Source organism: Plecotus auritus (genome assembly GCF_963455305.1).
Source record: "Plecotus auritus genome assembly, chromosome: 3".
Classification (NCBI taxonomy): domain Eukaryota; kingdom Metazoa; phylum Chordata; class Mammalia; order Chiroptera; family Vespertilionidae; genus Plecotus; species Plecotus auritus.
This window is the reverse complement of record NC_137772.1, coordinates 163,303,244-163,322,731: the sequence shown is the minus strand read 5'-3', so window position 1 is coordinate 163,322,731 and position 19,488 is coordinate 163,303,244. Positions and strand designations below refer to the sequence as shown.

General features: G+C 38.3%; 1 protein-coding gene across 1 annotated transcript in view; it reads left to right on the top strand.

The window, feature by feature from the left end:
• Positions 1-692: 692 nt before the first annotated feature.
• The window catches only part of TBK1 (TANK binding kinase 1), a 47,177-nt gene continuing 28,381 nt past the window's right edge, over positions 693-19,488 (top strand). The window contains exons 1-6 of the mRNA XM_080662479.1: positions 693-818; positions 3,438-3,556; positions 8,545-8,685; positions 12,009-12,138; positions 15,901-16,082; positions 17,672-17,832. Coding sequence (XP_080518605.1) covers positions 3,470-3,556; positions 8,545-8,685; positions 12,009-12,138; positions 15,901-16,082; positions 17,672-17,832 — 701 coding nt within the window. The 5' untranslated portion in view covers positions 693-818; positions 3,438-3,469. The remainder of the gene's footprint in view (positions 819-3,437; positions 3,557-8,544; positions 8,686-12,008; positions 12,139-15,900; positions 16,083-17,671; positions 17,833-19,488) is intronic.

The window sequence follows — 19,488 nt, the reverse complement described above, 5'->3', positions numbered from 1 at the left end:
TTAAAGTTCAGTATTTGGCAGGAAGGGCTGAACAGCAGCCCCAGGTCTGTTCCATTCAAAAGCCTCTGGTCTAAACCACACTGTCGCTGTTTCTCGTTTCTTGCTGGTTCTCTTTTGGGAAGCTCTGGGTCAGCAGTGCTGTCATTTGGCAGAAGGGATGGCTAGCTGCCTGAGATCTTGGCAGCACGAATATTGCTGGGCCTGATTTTAGTCCATAAAAAGTGCTCCAATATTGTCATTTTCCAAAATTCCGCTTAAAAGAGGGACTTATAAGAGCTTATTTACATTAAGACTTTCACGAGTGAATTATTAAGAAGCGATCATCTAGCTCCACTGCAGCCAACGTGGTCGTGAAAACAGATACAATCTACCCCTTCGGACTCCGATGTTCCCCAGTGAGAGCCCCTCAGGTGTCCAGCATTCTGCACACCTGTGATTGGATTGTTACAAAGAGGACTTCCGTTCTGTCTTCCCCACTATCAACCCACGCCGCACCCTGCTCTCCAGGACGGGGCGGGATTCGCGATTATGGGAATCTGAATCATTGTGCAGGGCTCCCTGGTTTCACCCTCAGAGTAAGGGGTGTCGCGCTGCAGACACCCCCAGCTTCTCCGCCCCTCGCTAGAGACGACAGGAGAACCCACCGACGCTGCAGCTTCCGAGGCTGAGGCCGGACCCTATGGCGTGCGCACGCGCACACGCGCGCGCCGGCCCTCGGTCACGTGGCCCCCGGACAGGGTTGGCGAAGCCGGAAGTGTCCTGAGGTGCTAGGAGGCCGCGGGAGCCCGCTGGCGGTGGCGCGGAGGCTACCGGGCGCGGTGAGTGGGGTGGCTGTGGGCGGAGGGGCCGCAGCGCGTGGGGAAGGAGCCACGGAGCCCGGCGCGGGCCTCGCGGAGTGTCCCCGCCCTCCGTGGGGAACTGGGGTGCTGAGTCAGAGCGGGGGTGGGGCGGGCGACCCCAGTAGCCCCGCGCGGCCCGAGGCTGACCCTCCCCGCACCCCGGCCGAGCGGACACCGCCCCCGGGGGTCTGGGGCATCTGAAGCCGGGCGGAATGGTCGACTCCCTCCATCTAGACTCCCGGCCCTCCGACCCGGGCCCTCCGGGCCCTGGCGACGTCGGGCACCGAAAAAGAGGATGTGTTGGTGGCCGAGTCTGGGCCCTGGCGCCCCGCAGAGACGACGCCCCCTTCCCTTGCACTTCGACTGGCCGCTCTGTGCCCTATTTCCCAGCACTGGCGAGATCGGCCGTTTTTAAATGGATTGATTTATTTTTGTCAGATGATGAAAAAGATGTTTCATTTAGGTTTTAGTGATGATAACGAGGGGGTTGACTCACGGGAAGCTAGAAGCGGAAGACGTTTTTAATATACATGCACGTAATTAATGGATAATGCAAGATCCTACACGTTTCCTATGGGGAAGTGGCTGTAGGTTTGTTTTCCTGTCCGCTTCCCAGGTATTTGTTCAGTAAGTGGCCTCAAACCAAGTTCTACCCAGGAATTGTCAAAGGCGTAACCAAAGAACGACCTCTTCCACTTGAGAACGCTGAATAAGTACCTGTTTAACATGCTTCACGTGGTAGGAGAGTTTGGAAATCCTGGAACTGCCCATTTCCTGGTTTTATTGATGGACAAAGGCTAACTTTCGCTTCGGATAGTTAGTATATCAGGAAGTACACGTAAGGCAGGGTCAGCAGTAACGTACTTGTTGAGTGCCTGCCTGTGTCAAAATTTTGGGAACATTTATACAGCAAGCACCTTGTGGGTGTGCTGAGTCACGTATTAGCATGCTGTTATGGTGGGGTTTTTGGAAGCTACTTTCAGAAGACATTTCCCCAGATGACTGTAAAACCATGGGTTTATATCTGTGTACAGAGAGCAGATATCTTAGCTGATAAACGTGTTTTATATTATCCACTAGGTACAGATAGGTACCTAATGATACTGTTGGCCGTTTACAGTTATCTCGAACAGCAAAGTTAATTAGGGAAGGTTTTTCGTTATTTAAAAATATTATTGAAAAGAATTTGAAAAGTTTATCATTATTACCCCGGTAGATCACAAATATTTCTTATTTGTTAAAAGGAAATCTTATTTTTATTGCTTATTTCCAGTAAACTGCTGAATATAACATTCCTTATCTGAATTAGATGGCTGGTAAAATTACATAAATATATCTTAGTATATCAAAGATTGCTGAAATTTAGACCCCTGGCCATTCTTTAAGTTGCTAATTCTACTTGGAATATTGGCAGTCATTAATTCATCACTGACTGCCTAGTCTGTTCTAACTTACTACAATGGATATATATTATATTTTAATTTGACAGGGAGGCGGGAAGGAGAGAGGGAGAGAAACATTGATTTGTTGTTTCACTTATTTATGCATTCATTGGTTGATTTTTGTATGATGGGGAACATGCAACCTTGACATGTTGGGGTGATGCTCTAACCAACTGAGCTACCCAGCCAGAGTTCTACAAAGGAATATTAAGATCTTTTAATCTGACATTACAGCAGGTTTAAGTTTAAGGTGGTTTGGGGAGACTAGTGTTTATGCTTTTTAGCATACCTTTTTATTCTAACATGGAGGTCAAATAGTTTTAGTATTCTTACATGCTTTTTAGTATTAAAGGACAGTGTTAAAAAGGGATGATGCTTTTTTCCAGTATTGGATAGGGATGATGCTTTTTTAAAAATAGACTTTACTTTTTAGAGCAATTTTAGGCTCACAGCAAAATTGAGCAGAAAGAACAGAGATTTTCCATATACTTCCAGTTCCCACACATGCATAGTTTCCTCTTGCTTATTTTTTAATATTTAGTAATATACACTTGGCATATCTATATTTATATACTTGCAGGTTGGGGAAACTATCCTTTAATTTCAGAAGAGTTAGTCATCTTTCAGCAACAATCATTTTTGCACCTTTCCATTGTGAGTGTCAGGCTCTGTGTAGATGAAATTTTAAGTTATGTAAATGTTATGCAGTGTCAGCAGTTGTTTTCATTAGTGTTGCCCTGCCCTTGAAGGAAACAAAGTAATTTTTACTATATTGTTATATTTTACACTATTGCGTTATTTTGAAACACTTTAAATATAATTCTTCATTGATCTTTCAAAACATTTGAAGAAGTGGCCAGTATCACTCTCATTGACAAAGACAAAATTAGAAGGGAAATAGATGTTTTTTTCAGCCTTTTGATAAGTAAATGAAATTGAATATATAAGGTGTCATTGGCTAGTGTTATTCAGAGCCCACACAACACTTTAGCCTTTACTATTGCTGGAAACTTAGATTTTTACTTTGGACTGTTTATACACCTCAATTTAGCTATAAATAAGGGGTGATCTTACTTGAGACTAAAAGTAGCTAACATTGGTTTCATAAATGTATTAGTCCCTTAAAACAAACATGCACATTTTTTCTTTCTTTTAGTATAACAAAGCGGATCGCCTGACCAAGCCGAGATGCAGAGCACTTCTAATCATCTGTGGCTTTTATCTGATATTTTAGGCCAAGGAGCTACTGCAAATGTCTTTCGTGGAAGACATAAGGTTGGTACAGAGAAAACTGTGAAGGTTTTTATCATTTTACTAGAGGCCCGGTGCATGAAATTCATGCACAGGGGCAGGAAGGGGGGTCCTTCAGCCCGGCCTGCACCCTCTCCAATCTGGGACCCCTCGGGGGATGTCTGACTGCCAGCCAGTTTAGGCCCCAGGGCCTAAACCGGCAGTCAGACATCCCTCTCGCAATCCGGGACTGCTGGCTCCTAATCACTCACCTGCTTGCCTGCCTGATCACCCCTAACCCCTCTGCCTGCCTGCCTGCCTGCCTGATCACCCCCAACCACTCTGCCTGCCTGCCTGATGCCCCTAACTGCTCCCCTGCCTGCCTGATCACCCCAACCGCCTCTGCTTGCATGCCTGATCGCCTCTAACTGCTCCCCTGCCGGCCTGATCGCCCCTAACCCGCCTCTGCCTGCTGGCCTGATCACCCCTAACTGCCCTCCCCTGCCAGCCTGATCACTCCTAACTGCCCTCCCCTGCTGGCCTGATCACCCCTAACTGCCCTCCCCTGCCAGCCTGATCGCCCCTAACTTCCCTTCCCTGCCGGCCTGATCTCCCCTAACTGCCCTCCACTGCCAGCCTGATCGTCCCTAACCGCCTCTGCCTCGGCCCCTGCCACCATGGCTTTGTCCAGAAGGACATCCAGAAGATGTCCAGTCTAATTAGCATATTACCCTTTTATTAGTATAGATATGTACTCTTCTGAGAAGCACACTTGCACTAAAATGTGAGACTTGGTGTTTTTGTTATACTCTAAAGAGTACCTGTTTTTGTGGTTTTTTAGGTATAGCTTACATTAGAGGCAGTGGTTTCTACTCAGTGGTGATAGAAGTTATATGTTGGGTAGCAGAGAAAAACAGGAAGGTGGCTGAAAAAAGTGACTAGGGAGATATGTTGTGCCTTTTGAGTCTTTCCCCACCTAGCCCTCCTATGGTTGTGCATGATCTCACTAATAGAAGTTCAATGCGGCAGTGATATGGGGTGGGGGTAGTAGGGAAGGCAGATCTGTAGTTTGGAGGGCAACCATGGATGGTTCCTATATGCTGTACTAAGGCTTCATGCCCCCAGTAAAACAGCATCCTACAAAGTAGACTAGAGTAGAATGCAATTATAAAAAAGGAGCCCAGGATTAAAAGGCTCTATCTTTGTATGAGGTAATTAGAACTTGTTAGTGGAAGTGAGAATGAAATAACACCAAAGGCACTTCAATAACTAAAAAAAAAAATGTGTCAGATTCTATATTGGAGGGTAAAATTAAAGATAATTAAAATAACTTAAAATGAAGACATTTACAATAATTAAAGTTTCTATTCTGGGAAAGGAGCTAGAAAAATAATGGAGTTAAAAATCCTTTTATAATTCAAATAAATCATCAACTAATTTTTCAGTACTGTGCTTTTTTTTTTGAGTAAATGATATTTAGAGCCTCCTTTAGTCTTATTTTTAGAAACAGGAGCCTTAAATATTTTAGTAAGGAAGAGTTTTTTCCATATTTTCCTGTACCCTTGAGATTACCAATCATTTAGTTCCATCAGTGACAATGAGATAAGCATTCATATCGGAGGGGCTGTTTCCTCTCCTGGAGAGAGAATATGACTACAAAGAGCTTTTATGGCTCATAGAGAATGAATCAGAAGCACCATTTGGACACTTTTAGCTTTTTTCCTTCTGATTCCAGACTTGTCCACAGGTTCTGGGTTCTCGATCAAGTTCATTGTGGTCTCTGGTTCCTTGATCAAATCCATTGTGCTCAACTGTGGATATTTCTGTCCTAGAAATTGTTTTTGTTTTGTGTCCTGTGCCAGAAAGCAAAAACAAGTGACGGCACAGGATTTAGTGTTGAGAACACATCTGACTGTCTGTCTTCCTGTAACCCCAATTAACCAGACTTGAATCATCACTTGATATGTGTCAGGCACTGCAGTGGACCAAGTGAATATAAGTACAAATAATGTGCATTTCCTGCCCCCAAAGAATTTTGGGGTCAGTAGCAAGATGGCATTGGAAGGGATGCAAAATTGAAACTGATGAAGTGATAGAAAATGATGGAGATTGGGTGATGCATATTAAAGTGCTTGGCTCTAGCGTGGGCGGTGTGGCTCAGTGGTTGAGCATTGACTCATGAACCAGGAGGTCACCTTTCGATTCCCAGTCAGGGGCACATCCTTGATCCCCAGGAGAGGGCTTACAGGAGGCAGCTGACACACTATTCTCTCGCATCGATGTTTCTCTCTCCCTGTCTCTTACTTTCTAAAATCAATAAAAACATGTTAAAAATAATAAAAATAAAGTACTTGGCACTAATAGTATTTCTTATATTCCAGTCCTCTTTCTTTACTTAGATTACATATTCAGTGTCCTTTATGTAAGTGCCTATACATAGTAGGCACTCTGTAAATGTTGAACGAAAGAACGAACGGACGGATGAATGAATGAGGACAGATTAGACTAGGACAACCCGAAGCTCTTCAAAGGAAACAGAAATATACTTTATCCAATATAGTTTGAAAGCCAAAAGTAAGGATTTGAGAGAAATAAGAATTGACTTAAAAGATGGCTAAGATCCAGTTTAGTATTCCGTCTCTAATGGTCTTCCCAGGGATGTGTTTTAAGAAACCATGTTTGTTCTCAGTGACATTAATTTCAAGGGTTTAGGACTAGAACCAAAAAAATCCTGTCTGCCCTTAATAAACGTTTAAGGATTTTAACAATATTAGCTAAACTCTTTTATGTTATTGCTTAGAATGATCAGGTTCCTAAATTTATTATTCCGTTATAATTACCTTCTTAATCTGTCTCTTTTTCATCAAGTTACCTGTAGCTACTGTGTGTGGATTGGTGTGTGTATGTGTGTATGTATACAACATATAATAACCATGATGAAGTTAAAGGGAAGAGAGCTGTAGGAAGGATGTGTTGATTTGCACATGTGTGTACAGCAAGTCTTTGAATAATGCAGTTTTTGTTATAATATTTACGAGATGCTGTGGGAACTTAACTGTTGTTTTTATCAGTTACCCTATGGTAAAATTGTTTTAATTATACATTATTTCCCTTTAAGTCACAGAACCTATCGATGATGTTAAATGAGAAATTACTGTATATATATAGGCACATAGATCTCTAAATATTCACATATGCTTTGACTTACAGACAGTGAATGATAAATGTGCAATTGAATAAAGAGAAAATTGTACATTCCCATGCATAACACAGTAATCTCACAGGTATAATGTAGACTACAGAAAATACTGGCCTTGATCACAGTGGGTACATTGCAACATTGTATTATTTTCCCTGCTCATGCCTCTGTTAGGATTCACCTAATCTTAGACTAAGTTTGAGACAAGTATCCTCAAGAAAAATCTCTCTGCTGAATGGTATAGATTTGGCAATGTCCTTACTCTGGCTGAACAAATAGAAAAACAGTGTAATTGACCAACATGTAGTTCAGTTTTTCAATTTTCATATTGTCTGAAAATGTCATTGGCCCTTTTTTCTCTGAAAAGAATATGTGTATTTAGTGGGGAGTGAGGGAAGCTTCATCATATCACATCACATAGATGGTCTCCAAATAGTGATCCTGGAAAGTGAGATTGTGAAGGAGTTAAATGGTTTTAAGAAAAAAATCATGAGATTCTGAGGTGAGGGGCGGAGTGTTATGACTGAAAGTGAAGAAGTGTGGAAACTGTAGAGAGGGCTTCAAAGCAGGAACAGCACAGAGGTCCTGACAGACAGAGAGCCATGAAATACTTTTAGGCAAGGGTGCTTGAACCCCAAGGTCAAAGAGGGAAGTTCAACCTTGGATTATGGGGAAAGTAATATTAAACTCAAAGAATCTGGACTGATCACCAAGGAGAGGCTTTCAGGTTAGAGTGAGTGGAAGAGGTGGGAGGGTTTGGAAGAGAGCCTTTAAGTAAGGTTAATATGAAGAACTTGAGAATGTAATGTTTACCTGAAATTCAACATTTGTTTTGTATTTCTAAGATTCCCTCTCAACTATAGCTGTGCATTGTAACTCTGTGTGTGATCTATATAGCAAGCCATAAGAGTGAGAACAGGGTACTACATAGGAAGGAAAAGGAAATGTGTTTGATCCTCTAGAGATGATGTGTGAAGCAACAATCTTCCCTACTCATAGGTAAAGTTGCAGAAAGTTATCTGAGGCAGCAGTGGTACAGTCCAGCAAGGACAGTCTACTTTATTTTTTATTTTTTTAAAAATATATTTTATTGATTTTTTACAGAGAGGAAGGGAGAGGGAGAGAGAGTTAGGAACATTGATGAGAGAGAAACATCAACCAGCTGCCTCCTGCACACCCCCCACTGAGGATGTGCCACAACCAAGGTACATGCCCTTGACCGGAATCGAACCTGGGACCCTTCAGTCCGCAGGCCGATGCTCTACCCACTGAGCCAAACCGATCAGGGCTAGGATAGTCTACTTTAACCTTACTCTCCAACTTCTACTTCTGCACACTCACACACACACACATTATTGTAGCTAGGGAATATTTCTTAAAAGTTAATTGCATTACTTTGAGATTCTTACTAAAAATTTCATATGTGGAATATAGTTTTCAATCTTTTCTTTCCTGGTTTAATTAGGTTAAACTTATTAGGCCCTGATCAAACTCTTGTTTCACTTTCTGTTTCTTATCTAAAATGTACTTTCACATTTGGTACTATTAGAGCTCTTATTTTCTGATATGTAAATGCCTATCTTTGCCACATGTATCATAAGGGAAGCATTTAATATGAAAGAAAATAGTCTTTTCTACTTTCCAAAGCATACAATTTGAAAGAAATATTCATTAGTTGATTGACTTAGTGTAGCTTTAAAAAAAGTCAGGAGCCCTAGTATAAATTACCTATGTTTAAAAATATTCAGGTTTGCTATAGCTAGTTCTAATGGTACCTTTTTATCTTCTTTATAATATTATAAGTAAGACCTTTCTTTCTCTCTCTTTTTTTTAGAAAACTGGTGACTTATATGCTATCAAAGTATTTAATAACATAAGCTTCCTTCGTCCAGTAGATGTTCAAATGAGAGAATTTGAAGTGTTAAAAAAACTCAATCACAAAAATATTGTCAAATTATTTGCTATTGAAGAGGAGGTAAGTATTCAAGTTTTAGTTAATCTTCTCATGTTTATTATAGTTATTATAATTTAGAAGAAATAGCCTAGCAATGTTTTATAGACATGTTTGTGTTTTTTAAATGTGCAAATTAGAGTTTATATAATTCAATATTCTATTCTCAAAGATTCTTGAATAGCCCGGCCGAAGTGGCTCAGTTGGTTGAGCATCGTCCCATGTACCGAAAGGTTGCTGGTTCGATTCCCGGTCAGGGCACATACCTGGTTGCGGGTTCAATCCCCATTGGGGCACGTACAGAAGGCAACCAATTGATGTTTCTCTCTCACACCCATGTTTCTCTCTCACCCTTCCTCAGGTGAGGATTCAAAATATTAATTTAAAAAATAAATATAAAAATTGAAAAAGAAAGAGTCTTGATTAGCTGTAACAATGGAAATGAAGTATCATGGAATCAGAAAAAGTAGTATAAAAAGTAAAAGAGTATAGAATATTGTTACCATATTACTAAAAGAAAAAAAAGAAAGAAACTAAGTTAAATTGACATAATTATAAAGGGAGCAAAGAGAAAGTCAAACAGTAGAAAGGTGGCTTTGTAAAGGAATAAAAATCTTAAGAATCCAGGGATTAATATGTGAAGTCCATTTATAAAAGATAGAATTGATTTTAGGGGGAAACAGTGAAAATAAGGATGTTATTAGGATAATTATCTAGGAATAATAGAAATAGAAATCTATTTTAATCCCTGTAAACATGGGTAGTCAATAAATTACACCTTTTGAAAAACAATTTAGAGGTTTACACTTCTTATAATAATCATTTTATTTTTTGTCATTCTTAAAAAGTAATTAAAAATTAAATTATAGTTTTATGCACAAAGATGTTCCTTGCTGCCCCAGTTATAATAAAAAAAGGTTCAATAGGTTAGAATGTGTGATGGATAGTTACTTGGAGTTAGCTACACTCAAGGTTGAGAACATAACCTTCCAGACTTCCAAATCTGTTCAAGACTTATGACACCAGCTACCAAGAGTTTGGCAAGCTGCACAGTCTGTGAGAACAGTGCCCACAGGACTATGCTCATTCAGACACAAGCTTCATGTTCAGGCGCCCCCAGGACTACCTTCACTTCAGACCAGCTGGCTACAAATTCGGGGCTTCCCATGGCTGTCCTCGGATTTGATAATTTGTTAGTGTTGAATGACACAGAACTCAGAAAAGCTCTATACTTACAATTAGAGTTTTATTGTAGCAAAAGAATACAAATTAGACCTAGCCAAAGCAAGGAATCCATAGGGTGGAATATGGGAGGGCTTCAATGTGACTCTTCCTTGTCCTCAGGAACACATTAGGTTGACAGGATGCACAGAATATTGCCAACCTTGGAAGCTCACCTGAGCCTTTGGTATTCAAAATTTTAGTTGGAGCTCAATCACATTCTCTCTGCATGGCTGACCTTTACTCTCCAGGCCTTCCCAAAGGTTCATACTAATACTTCAGTCTCTATTTCCTCTGGAAGTTGGAAAGGATATGCATGACCTAAAACCCCCACCGTAAATCACATTGTTAGGTTGTCATATGGCCAAAGCGCCCAGAGAAACAAAGACAACTAATAGCAGACAGGACATTCCAGAGGCCTAGTGAGTAGCCAAGGACAAAGGCCAAACCTCTTTTGGTTAATTCTTTACTACACAGCAATTAAGCAATAATGAAGAAAAAAGATATTTACCAAAGCTTTAATCACCTGGGAACTTGCTTATGTGTATTGTTATGTTAGAAAATCAGGACTAAAATACATATACAGTATGATCTTGATATATACAGTATGATATATAAATAGTGTTAGGTATCTGTAATATGATTTGATGCATAGATAAAAGACATAGAAAATGCATAAAATATTAACATAATTATCTCTGGGTTATAGAATTACAGATATTTTTCAATTTTTCAACAATCAACATAGTTTATTATTTAAAAACAAATTTTTTAAAATATTTTATTTCTCTCTTGATACAGAGAACATTTTGATTGTTGCCAGATAAGAAGTGGGGTTGGGGGAATGGCTGAAAAAGGTGAAGGGATTAAGAAGTACAAATCGGTAGTTACACAGTAGTCACAGGGATGTAAAGTACAGGATAGGGAATATAGTCAATAATCCTATATAATAAGAGAGGAATATGCTAATTATCCATTATGCCACCGAGGCATAACAACCAACTGCATAACCACCAGATCACGGATCTGCAGGAGGTAGGGCAGCGAACTACCAGCAGGCAGCCAAGAGCTACAGGAGGGGGCAGGGCAGCAAGCTATAAGGGGGGTAAGGGAGGGAGCTACAGGAGAGCGGGGCATCGGGCTGAGAGCTACAGGAGGACAGCAGCGACCTACTGGCACACAGATTCATGCTCAGGGCTACTAGTATTGTAATAATTATGTATAGTGTCAGATGGGTACAAGATTTATCAGGGGGATCACTTTGTAACTTATATAAATGTCTAATTGAATTGTACACCTGAAACTAATATAATACTGTATGCAAACAGTAATTGAAAAATAAAAAATTATTCAAAAATAAAAAATTTTCTCTTATAACCTCAATAGTAGAGAAATTTAAAATGTTTTATAAAAGTATTTTGGAGCTATGTAGAAAAATTATAAAAGAAAGAAAGAACTTAAAAATTGAAAATAAATACTGGATTTTAAGCCTCTCATTTTCAAGTTTCTGAAATAGCATATATCTTATAATCAATGTGTATATGTAATTAGATAATATGTATTTTTCTCTACACAGCTGTTATTAAATTGATGTATCTTATAATCAATGATACATTAGAATCAAGGTTTAAAACAAATCAGCAGCTCAGATGAAAATGAGCAGATTAGAGGTTTGCTGCAAGAGGGACTGATCAGCTATTCTGCCACTTGTTTGTTTTTAAGGCTAGAAATTCATTCTTTGAAGTAAAAGTTTTCTTCATGAGAAAAACTTCAAGTGTTTTAAGAGATTTGTTAAAAGAGCTAATGTCCTACATGTACTATTATGTATAAAATTAAAGATAACTTTAAAAGAACCATTCTAACATCAGAGCAATGATTCTCTAATTCAGATTTAGCCAGCTTTCACTGTGGCTTGATTATCTTCAAAAACAAATTCAATTTTAATAGGAATTTATGTTAATTCTTATATGTGTACAGTCAACAAATATTTAACAAATTCTAGGTAAAGCAATTCAAAGTGCCTTCATTGTAGCAAATCCCACACTTACATAAAATCAGATTAAGTACTGTCATATAGTAAAAACAGTTTTTATATTGAGTTTCAATCAGTGATTTATTTTTTGCAGACAACAACAAGACATAAAGTACTTATTATGGAATTTTGTCCATGCGGGAGTTTATACACTGTTTTAGAAGAGCCATCTAATGCCTATGGACTGCCAGAGTCTGAATTTTTAATTGTTTTGCGAGATGTGGGTATGTTTTTTTATTTATATGATTTTATGTATATTTATATATATAATTTGATGACATAAATTTTTTTGCATTAAAAACCATGGACTTTTATGCCATGCTGTCTTAGATATGACACCAAAAGTACGATACAAAAAGAAAAAAAAATAGATGAATAGGACTTTATCAATATAAAAAACTTTAGTGTTTCAAATGACAACATCAAGTAAGTGAAAAGCCAATCCATAGAATGAGAGCAAATATTTGCAAATCTTTTATCTGATAAGGAATTTTTATCCTGACAACTCAACAATAAAAAAGTCAAATAATCCAATTTAAAAATGGGCAAAGGATTTGATGGACATTTTTCCAAAGATGATATACAAAAAGCAAACAAGCACATAAAAAGATGCTCAGGATCTTTGTCATTAGGGAAATGAAAATCAAAATCCCCCCAAATTACCACTTCATATCCACTAAGATGGCTAAAATCAAAAAGACCACAAAACAGGTGGTGGTGAAGATGTGCAGAAATTGGGACCTTTATATACTGCTGGTGGGGTTGTAAAATGGCACAGCCACTTGGAAAAACAGTCCAGCAGTTTCTCAAAAGGTTGAACATAGAATTACTATATGACTTTACAATTCCATTGCTAGGTATTTACCTAAAAGAATTAAAAACATATCCACACAAAAACTTGTTCACCAGTATTCATAATACCCAAAAAATGGAAACAGCCATTTGATAAATAGATAAACAAAATGTGGTATATCCATACAATGGAATATTATTTGTTTATAAAAAGAAATGCAGCCCTGCCCAGTGTGGCTCATTTGTTTGAAGCATCGTCCCATACACCAAAAGGTTGTGTGTTTGATTCCCAGTCAGGGCATGTGCGGGAGGCAGCCATTTGTCTGTTTGTCTCTCTTCCTCCCTCCCTCCCTCTCTCACTTCCTCCTTCCCCCTTATTCTCTCTGAAATCATTTAAAAAAAGAAAGAAATGCAATAGTGATACATGTTTTAATAAGATGCACCTTGAAAAGTTATGCTAAGTGAAAGAAGCCAGACACAGCAGGCCACAATATTTATATGATTTTATTTCTATGAACTATCCAGAATAGGCAAATCCATAGAAACAGAAAGCAGATTAGTGGTTGCCAGCGGTTTCGAAGGGAGGGCATAGTTGAGGAGTGACTAATGGTTTTGGCGTCTCTTTTTGGCATAATGAAAATGTTCTGAAATTAATGGTGATGGTTACACACTCTGTGGCTGTGGCTATATTAAAAGCCACTGAATTGTATAAAAAGGATGAATTTTATGATATGTGAATTTCATCTCAATAAAGCTATTATTAAAAAAATATGACAACCATAAGGAGTAATATCTTGGAAAGAAATGAATCAATATTTGAGTGGGAAAAGCTCAGTGATTAAAAAAAAAAAAGCATAAAGTTAGTGGGGATTTTTTTTTCTTTTAATTGATTTTAAAAGGAGGGAGAGAGGGAGAGAGAGAAACATCGATCGGTTGCCTCCCTCACGAACCCTGACCAGGGATTGAACCCACAACCTCGATATGTTCCTTGAGCGGGAATCAGACCCCCCACCTTTTGGTGTACAAAACGATGCTCCAACCAACTGAGCCACACCGGCCAGGGCTAGTGGGAATTCTTGAACTTGACACTGAACACAGCGTGGAGACAACCATTTAGATGAGGATAAAATAAGAGAGAAACAATTAATATATACTACAGCCTGTTTAATCAAGTAGAAGTTATAGATGATTGATGCCTTCCTAAGTATACTGGTGGCCCTGAGTTTTCATAATTAAATGATACCCCAAATTTATGTTCATGTTATATTTGGACATTATCTATCTGCTGTCAAATATTTCAAACTATCACTCAGTGACACTGCTTGTCAGCCAAAACAGCTTAATTTCAGCAATATAGCCACCTTTATCCTTACCAAAAAAAGGAATATGACCTTCTTAGAAAAGTGTATGAGAAATATATTTTTATGGCTACAAGTATGACATCTTGAGTCTCTTTCTAATACTTTTTTACTATTTTATGTAGTGAGTCCAATTTACTTTTTTGTGGAATTATTTCTCTAAGGTAAAGATATGTGAAACTGTAGTGAAAATTGATCTTTTTTGGGAATCTTTATTCTTTTTGTTTTAATTTATTGGAATAGCTGGCTAATACCATTAAATAAGTTTCAGGTAGAAATAAAATATAAGAAAAAATTTTAAAAATAAGTAAGTTTTGGGTATACAATTCTGTAGTACATCATTGTATATTGCTATATGCTCACCACCCAGTCTAGTCTCCTTTCATCACCATATATTTGACCCTCTTTGCCCTCTTCATCCTCCCTTACCTTCCTTTCCCTTTGGAAACCACCCTTCTATTAGCTGTGTCTATGAGTTTGTTTTATTTGTTCACTGCTTTCTGTTTTATATCCCACATATGCATAAAATCATATGGCTCTTGTCCTTTTCCACCTGACTTATTTCACTTATCATGGTACTCTCAAGATCCACCCATGTTGTCATAAATGGCAGTATTTCATCATTGTTTTATGGCTGGGTAATAATCCATTTCATATATTTATAACTGCTTTATTTAATCATCCATAGAGGGACACATAGGTTGTTTCCATGTCTTAACTATGTGCAATAATGCTGTAATAAACATAGAGATACATATATATTTATGAAATAAGTGTTTTCAATATTTGGGGGTAGATACTTAGATGGATTGCTGGGTCATATGGTAGCTCTACTCTTAATTTTTTTTGGACGCTTTGTACTGTTTTCATAGTGGCTATACTATTTTACATTCCCATGAGCAGTGTGGGAGGATTCTCTTTTCTCCACATCCTTTCCAATACTTGTTATTTCTTGCCTTATTGATGGTAGCCATTCTAAAGGTGTGAGGTGGCATCTCATCGTGGTTTTGATTTTCATTTCCCTTATAGGTAGTGAAGTTGAGCATCTTTTCATATATCTGTTGGCCAGCTATGTGTCTTTTTGGGAAAACTATCTGTTTAGGCCTCTGCCCTTTTTTCAGTTCCTCACCCGAGGATATGTTTTTATTGATTTCAAAGAGAGAGGAAGGGAGGGAGAGAGAAACATTCATCGGTTGCCTCCTATATATTCCCAGACTGGGGATCAAACCCGAAACCTAGGTATGTGCCCTGATCAGGAATCAAACCTGCAACCCTTTGGATGTATGGGCTGATGCTCCAACCAAGTGAGTAACCCAGCCAGGGCCTTCTGCCCATTTTTTAATCAGATTGTTTTTCGGTTGTTGAGTTGTGTGAGTTCTTTATATATTTTGGATTTTAGCCTCTTATTGGAGGTATTGTTTGCAAATATCTTCTCCCATTCTGTTGGCTGTGCTTTTGTTTTGTTGATGGTTTCTTCTGCAGTACAGGGAATCTTTATTCTAAAGTTTAGGCAGATTGCCCAGATATATAACCAAAAGTAATTCGGGAAGTCATATGCTTAAGATCATTTTTTTCCATTTTTCTGATGGTACTAAAGGGAGACTGGACTCTTTCTGAAACTGATCCTTATCATTCTGAAGCCTTTTATGACTCAAACATGAGATGCAAAATACTACTACCACCTATTCTTTGACTAAAATGACATGGAGCTGACTTACAGAAAAACTTACATTGAGTGAATATGAATGAATTATATTGATGAATTTGACATGCACAGATATGCACATAGACAACTACATTATTATTATTACCTTTGTTTCATATTTATTGTTGAAGTGGGTGGAATGAATCATCTTCGAGAAAACGGCATAGTCCACCGTGATATCAAGCCAGGAAATATCATGCGTGTTATAGGGGAAGACGGGCAATCTGTATACAAACTCACCGATTTTGGTGCAGCTAGAGAATTAGAAGATGATGAGCAGTTTGTTTCTTTGTATGGCACAGAAGAATATTTGGTAAGTCATACATTACTAACAATGTTATTTAAAGAAGCTGAATATATTGTGAATACGGGTAGTCAACCAATTAATATACAATGTATTTTGTAACTTTTAGGACAAAGATTAAAATTTTCTAATCTGATGAATATGGTGTGTAATGAAGAAATTAGAGATTTATTTCTAAGGGTGCTGTCATTTTTCGGTTAAAAATTCTTACAAGTTTTATAACACTCTTAAATTGTTTAATTTTACTAATGCTATGGATTTTTAGTAAAAGCTATCTGTTCACTCCAGAGGCATCTAGGTGATAAAGGCTCCCTTTTTTTGGATCAGAATAGCTAATATAGTACAAGCTTGTTATAATCATATTCCCTGTAGAGCAAAATTCATTATAATTCTGAAGCAGAATAATCTATTCGGGGAAACTAGTTATTGAAAGACAGAGAGGACCATTGTTAGAAACATATGCACAAAAAAATGAAATGCCTTTGAAAATATCTAATTTGAAAGTGTAGAAAGCTAGAAAAGCTCTGTTTATATAGGTGTGTTTGTGTGGAGTTGGTAACCATTTGAACACTTAAGAAAATAGTCTTTTTTGTTCTTTTAAGAAAATATTAAAAGTAAGTACATTTAACACATAATCAAGAAATTTATAATATGTAGCTATCACTAATTTTTCATGGCTCTGAGTTTTCTCTCAAAAGCCTTAGAATCTGTGACTTTTTTCCAGTTGGATTCTGCTGTTGTAATTTTGTAACAAGAATAAAGTCTGCGGCCCTAGCCAGTTTGGCTCAGTGGATAGAGTCCCCGGTTCTATTCCGGTCAAGGGTACATGCCTGGGTTGCAGGCTCTATCCCCAGTGTGGGGTGTGCAGGAAGCAGCCGATCAATGATTCTCTCTCATCTTTGATGTTTCTATCTCTCCCTCTCCCTTGCTCTCTGAAATCAATAAAAATATATTTTTTAAAAAGGAATTTAATATTTTAAGTGTAGACATTATTAGCTTTTTATTTTTAAAAATATATTTTTATTGATTTCAGAGAGGAAGGGAGAGGGAGAGAGAGATAGAAACATCAATGATGAGAGAGAACTATTGATCGCCTGCCTCCTGCATGCCCCCTACTGACCAGAATCGAACCCAGGACCTTCAGTCCACAGGCTGATGCTCTATCCACCGAGCCAACCTGGCTAGGGCTTACATTCCTTTAAAAAAAAAAGAATAAGAATAAAGTCTAACCATGATGGCTCCACAGTGCAGATGAAAAAGTTAGCTTTTGATAAGAGCAGTTCCATTGTAACTGGAAATTAGATGTAGAGTATAGGCACAGATTCAGGTAGGTTGGTATTTGGTAAAAGGTATAAAGGAAAGTTGGTCCTCTGATTACTTCCATTTCCTCGTTGACGTATGCAATGAGGTCATGAAAATTGAGGGTCAAATGAGGTGGTGTTGGAAGTTTGAGGAGAGGAAGACTTGAAACAGTCTTTTCAGAGAGAAATTATTAGGAAAATATAGTAAAATTTCTAAGCATTATTGAATACCTATTTTTTGTGTAATGTATTACCATAGAACACAAGTTAGTTTTTTCTTTTTTTCTTTTTTTTAAGCATCCTGATATGTATGAGAGGGCAGTGCTAAGGAAAGATCATCAGAAGAAATATGGAGCAACAGTTGATCTTTGGAGCATCGGGGTAACTTTTTACCATGCAGCTACTGGGTCACTGCCATTTAGGCCATTTGAAGGGCCACGTAGGAATAAGGAGGTGATGTAAGTGATTTCTCCATCTAAATGTAAAAATAATTTTTTAAATGTATCTTTATATTATTTTATGTAATCAAATATTAGAGGTGTGTATGCTAATGAAAATTGATTTAGCCATCATTTCTGGACTTTACTAGTAAGCTATTTGCAGCCTTAACAAAGTTTATAGGCATAATTTTTCATATTGTCTTTAAATATATTATATAAAATAGACTATAAATGATATCCAGTCCATCATTAAAAATATACTGCTTTTTGGATTTTCTTTCAGTACATTGTGTATTTCTTTTTATGCACTTATTAGGGTTTTTCCTTCATATAACCGAAAAAAATAGTAATCTGTGGAGTACTCAAATCATTATCAGATCTAAAAGAAATATAATTCCTACCCTGAACTGATTTGATTTCTTTTTCCATTTCAAAAATATTAATGTAACATTAATTTTTTTTCTAGTGTTGCAGTTTCAGTCCAAAGATATCATACATTTTATTAGTACACAAGAGGCTCAGTGCACGAAATTCGTGCACGGGGTGTGTGTGTGTTTCCCTCAGCCCAGCCAGCACCCTCTCCAATGTGGGACCCACCGGAATCGGGCCTAAATGGGCAGTCGGACATCCCTCTCACAATCCAGGACTGCTGGCTCCCAACCGCTCGCCTGCCTGCCAGCCTGATCAACACCTAACTGCTCCCCTGCTGACCCGATTGCCCCTAACTGCCCTCCCCTGCAGCCCTGGTTCCCCCCAACTGCCCTCCCTTTCAGGCCTGGTCCCTCCCAACTGCCCTCCCCTGCTGACCATCTTGTGTCCGCATGGGGGTGGCCATCTTGTGTGTTGAAGTGATGGTCAATGTGCATATTACCTCTTTATTATGTAGGATTTACATTTATGTACTGCCATAATTATTAGGAAATCATTAGTGTGTATAAAATAATTCTTGTAAACCAAATAGTGGGGGAAAGAAAGATAGATTTCTAGATGTGAAATCTACCTATTATAAATTTTTTTCATACATTAGCTACACATCTTTTTATTTTAAAATAAATTAGTAAATGACCTTGCTTCATGAGAAACAGTCAAACCATTCACACATATAAAACTGAGGTTATGAACACTGTTTAATTTAGCAAATGATTTGGGACAGTAATTCACTGACAGCCTAATGTGCCAAACCATTCTTTAGCTCTTAACATTTTTTTTTTAATGTATATATTTTTTATTGATTTCAGAGAGGGAGAGAGAGATAGAAACATCAGTGATAAGAGAGAATCATTGATCGGCCGCCTTCTGCATGCCCCCCATGGGGAATCAAGCCACAACTCGGGCGGGCATGTGCCCCAACCTGAAATTGAATTGTGACCTCCTGGTTCATAAGTCGTCGCTCAACCACTGTGCCACACCGCTGGGCAGACCACTAAATATTTGGTGCTGTCTCTTTTTTTCTTCTTTTTAAATATATGTTTTTATTGATTTCAGAGAGGAAGGAAGAGGGAGAGAGTGATAAAACATCAATGATGAGAATCATAGATTGTCTGCCGCTGCCTCCTGCACACCCCCTACTGGGGATAAAGCCTGCAATCAGGACATGTGCCCTTGAATGGAATCGAACCTGGGACCCTTTAGTCTGCAGGCCGACGCTCTATCCACTGAGCCAAACCAGCTAGG